This window comes from Sinocyclocheilus anshuiensis, unplaced genomic scaffold (genome assembly GCF_001515605.1).
Source record: "Sinocyclocheilus anshuiensis isolate Anshui unplaced genomic scaffold, SAMN03320099.WGS_v1.1 scaffold1152, whole genome shotgun sequence".
Taxonomy (NCBI): Eukaryota; Metazoa; Chordata; class Actinopteri; order Cypriniformes; family Cyprinidae; genus Sinocyclocheilus; species Sinocyclocheilus anshuiensis.
Genome location: NW_015551083.1, coordinates 24357 through 28798, shown reverse-complemented (window position 1 = coordinate 28798; position 4442 = coordinate 24357). Strand labels below are relative to the sequence as shown.

At 40.2% G+C, this 4442-nt stretch overlaps 1 protein-coding gene across 1 annotated transcript; it reads left to right on the top strand.

Annotated features, from left to right (window-relative positions):
- Window positions 1–463: 463 nt before the first annotated feature.
- LOC107662543 (E3 ubiquitin/ISG15 ligase TRIM25-like) lies at window positions 464–4100 on the top strand. The gene is made up of 6 exons (XM_016452608.1): window positions 464–1057; window positions 1860–1955; window positions 2036–2233; window positions 3338–3497; window positions 3638–3685; window positions 3913–4100. Exons 1-6 carry the CDS (start codon window positions 488–490, stop codon window positions 4098–4100), a joined length of 1260 nt encoding a protein of 419 aa, XP_016308094.1. The 5' UTR covers window positions 464–487.
- Window positions 4101–4442: the final 342 nt, after the last annotated feature.

The window sequence follows — 4442 nt, the reverse complement described above, 5'->3', positions numbered from 1 at the left end:
GTTGATATCTGGGGGCTTGCAGCGAAAGAGTGGGAGAGTTTGGTCCCAGCATAAACCAGTTCCTCCATTTTCTGTGAGAAGCATAAAAGTGGAGATGCTGGAGAGAGGGATAATGTGTTTGTAATTTATATTCTTTGAGTGTTTGTCTGAGACTGACATCTAGTAGATATTTAATTATAAGAGTTCCCCATTCCTAGTCCAGGAGAGTCACTTTCCCACAGGGTTTAGTTTGATCTCTAATTATATGCACCTGAATCAACTAGTCAAGGTCTTTGCATTTACTTTAATAACAGCCGGATGTGTTGAAGCTAAACTCAGCAGAAGCAGGCATGAGGAACCTGCTTTACAGACTCGCAGTCAAACCTGTTTTACAAACATCACTCAAACACAGAACCAGGAAACTATTTCAACTCATCCGTTCACGGAAAGAGAAACTGAAGTGTAGTTGAGCTGTCATGTGTTTGTGTCTTTGTATTCATGCGGTGAAATGGCAGAAGCCAGAATTTCTCAGGATGAGTTCAAGTGTTCAGTGTGTCAGGATCTCCTGAAGGATCCAGTGGCCATTCCCTGTGGACACAGTTACTGTATGAGCTGTATTACAGGCTGCTGGGATCAGGAGGATCAGAAGAGAGTCTACAGCTGCCCTCAGTGCAGACAGAGCTTCAGTCCGAGACCTGCTTTAGCTAAAAATACCATCTTGGCTGAAATGGTGGAGAAACTGAAGAAGAGGAAATGTCCTGCTGACTGTGAAGCTGGAGCTGGAGATGTTCAGTGTGACGTCTGTATTGGAAGAAAATACATAGCCGTCAAGTCCTGTCTGGTGTGTCTGAACTCTTACTGTCAGAATCACCTCGAACAACATGAGAGTTTCTTTAGAGGAAAGAGACACAAAGTGATTGATGCCACTGGACGACTGCAGGAGATGATCTGCCAGAAACATGAGAAGCTCCTTGAGGTTTTCTGTCGCACTGATCAGAAATGTATATGTGTGCTGTGTATGGATCAACATAAAAATCATGAGACTGTATCAGCTGCAGCACAGAGGACAGAGAAACAGGTATTTAACACTAGACACTGAAGAAATATTGCTGACACTCATGTTTATATTGGCAATCATATGAACAGCTTACAGCATTCACACTGCACACAGCAGCAGAGATGAACAGCAGCTGCAAGAAGAGTTTGCTGAAAATGCACCGTAAACCTTCATCAACACATCTTTCATAAAATAGGATTTGATTAAGCAACATAAAATAATGGAGTTGTCACACATTCACAGAGTTTGTTTTCAGTCTGCACCATTTTCATTGTCATGGTTAGTAAATTGATTTTGTCATTTAGTTCAGGTGTGTATGGTTTATTAGCCTCGTTTGATTTAGTGCTTTAGTTTGTTTGTTTCCCGTCATAACTGTCGGGTCTCTTCCGTGTTTAGATGTGTTGTAGCAGTTCTCTCTGTTTATATATCTTGCCTGTGGATTTATTAAAGGCTGCCTGTAACCTTCGTCATAGTGTTCATGTGTACTAACAACACAGCGTTGTGACAGGAGTGAACTATTCACCCGTTCTTTGATCAAATATATACTTCCATCAGTCAAAATACAGTATAAATGCAGTGACAGACGACTTTCTGTTCAGTAAATCTGACTGAATACAGATTATTTCAGTCATTTATAGCCTCACTTTGTTCATTTATTTTCTGTCTAGAGCCGCAGCTTAATTACGCAGAACACAGAAACACTGTCAGTGTGAACCTACAGTCATTAGTTATCAGCTCCATGTTTACTGGATTCATCTGTTCACATTATGATTTAGAGTCAGTAGTCTTCTGTGACGTTCACTATCATCCGTTTGTCCTGCAGAAGCAGCTGAAGGAGACACAGAAGACGTTCCAGCAGAGAATCCAGCAGAGAGAGAAAGATCTTCAGCAGCTGAGAGAGGCTGTGGAGTCTCATAAGGTGAGTCTGGAGAAGAAGAGAAGTTTGTCTCCGTCTCAGTTCAGACTCACTGAAGCCTGAATCACTGTGTGTCCTAACAGCGCTCTGCACAGACAGCAGTGGAGGACAGTGAGAGGATCTCTGAGCTGGTACGGCTGATCAGAGATCAGGAGAAGACTGCAGTGAGTCGAGCTGAAGGACGACTGGAGCGACTGGAGCAGGAGATCAATGATCTGAGGAGGAGAGACGCTGAGCTGGAGCAGCTGGAGCACACACAGGATCACAGCCAGTTCCTGCAGGTAACGGAGATCTAGAAGAACAGGATCATAGTGGACTTGAGCAGATCCTGCTGTGACAGAGACTCACAGAGAAACAGTTCATGAGTGTCTTATTATATAATCATCAGTCAGACTTTCATTTGATCATCTTTTGAAAGAAATTATTAGCTTTCAGCTCCGGAAATCTTGCTCAAATGGGTCCTTGTGAAGTTTCAGTGTCTAGTAGTTCAGATTCTGTTGCGCTAATATTCATGTGCAGCTCAACTTACCCATCCTTAAAAATATCCTCTGACATTACATTCACTGTGCAACTGTCCAAACAGTCCCACAGACCTTAAACTTTGGTGGGGATAGCAAAACCCCTAACCATAATGACATATACTTAACAATGAGTTAATATACAGTATGTGCCTCAACAAGTAAAGTCATAAAATAATGATATATTTGCAAACCATTAGCTAATGATTAATTAAAGCAGATAACTGTAAGTTGAAATGCATAGCTTTGACCCATTGTGGTAAGTAACACATTAAATTACACTATTAGTTAATACTATGTTATTAAGGATTTAATACAGGTTGACACTTTTAATTAATTGATTAATTGAATAAATTACAATTGATATATTACTTAATCTATTAATCAGATAGACTCTTTATTAGTTGCTGATGTAGTGATCATTAATGAATGATTTAGTTGTGCATTGACTCATGGTTATCTGTGCATTAGTTAAGAATTAATTAATGCATATCAGTGCACCAGTATTGTAAAGTGTTCCCATAATGCTCAATCTAATCGTAGCGTTTGAGCTGCTTTTCCTGAGCAGAGGCCTTTTGTGTACATAGAAAAAGTCTTAGATCTTTGAGTTCAGCTCATGTAAAATGGGGGCAAAAACAAGTGTTGCGTTTATAATTTTGTTCAGTGTGTTTCCTAGAAAGTTCACATAGAGTGTAAGTGGCAAACACTAGAATCTGTAGCTCTAATGTGATATAATGAATATAAGAATGAAGCTGATGCTGTGAAAGTGCTTGATTGAGTTACTAAGGATCAGTCAAGTCAGATCTGATGTTCCTGTAGGTTATTGGGTGAAGTGTGGAGCTGATGAGTTTGATTTGTTTTCTGTAGATTTTCCAGTCTCTCTCAGCACCTCCTGAATCTACAGACGTAAATGACGATCCCTTCATTTCTCTCGTCTCTTTTGATGGTCTGAGAGAATCTGTCCGTCAGCTGAGAGACAAACTGGAGGATTTCTGCAAAGAGCAGCTGAAGAAGATCTCAGGCAGAGGTAAAGTACTGGAGATTCATCTGCTCTCAGAAACCAATCCATCTTCATCTCATATCATGGAGAACATCATATTAGAAATGTCTTAGGAATAGATGCGGGATCATGAGAATCACACTGTTCATGTCTGTTGATTTCCACAGTCACATTCACCAACATTGTTCCCAGAACCAGGAACGACTTTCTACAATATAAGTCAGTAAGAAAACAAGCAGAAAAACTCACTGAGTGTCTTCGTGTTCTTCCTGTAGAAGGTGAAAGAAGAGTTTTATAACTGATGATGTAAATGATGATTTGCACAGATATCTGCTCATCTGTACTGAGACACTGATGATACACTGAACATGAAGAGTTCAGCTACATGAAAAGATCAAACAGATTCATAATTCCTGATTCTGATGTGTTTTATCTCCATCAGATTCCCATCAGCTCACTCTGGATCTGAACACAGTGAATAAACACCTCCGTCTGTCTGAGAGCAACAGAGTGATTACTAACACTGACACCGGCCAGTCGTATCCTGATCATCCAGACGAGTCCATCATCATCTCATATCATGGAGAACATCATATTAGAAATGTCTTAGGAATAGATGCAGGATCATGAGAATCACACTGTTCATGTCTGTTGATTTCCACAGTCACATTCACCATCATTGTTCCCAGAACCAGGAACCACTTCCTACAATGTAAGTCAGTAAGAAAACAAGCAGAAACTCACTGAGTGTGTTCATGTTCTTCCTGTAGAAGCTGAAAGAAAAGTTTTAAAGTTGATGTAAATGATGATTTGCACAGATATCTGCTCATATGTACTGAGACACTGATGATACACTGAACATGAAGAGTTCAGCTACATGAAAAGATCAAACAGATTCATAATTCCTGATTCTGATGTGTTTTATCTCCATCAGATTCCCATCAGCTCACTCTGGATCTGAAAACGGCCGCT

Bases quoted from the DNA above. Each gene is read 5' to 3' on its own strand.
- LOC107662543 (XM_016452608.1), top strand. From the start codon at position 488: ATGGCAGAAGCCAGAATTTCTCAGGATGAGTTCAAGTGTTCAGTGTGT. The intron at 1,956-2,035 runs GTGAGTCTGGAG...GTGTCCTAACAG, and splicing joins AGGCTGTGGAGTCTCATAAG to CGCTCTGCACAGACAGCAGT. The intron at 3,686-3,912 runs ATAAGTCAGTAA...TATCTCCATCAG, and splicing joins CAGGAACGACTTTCTACAAT to ATTCCCATCAGCTCACTCTG.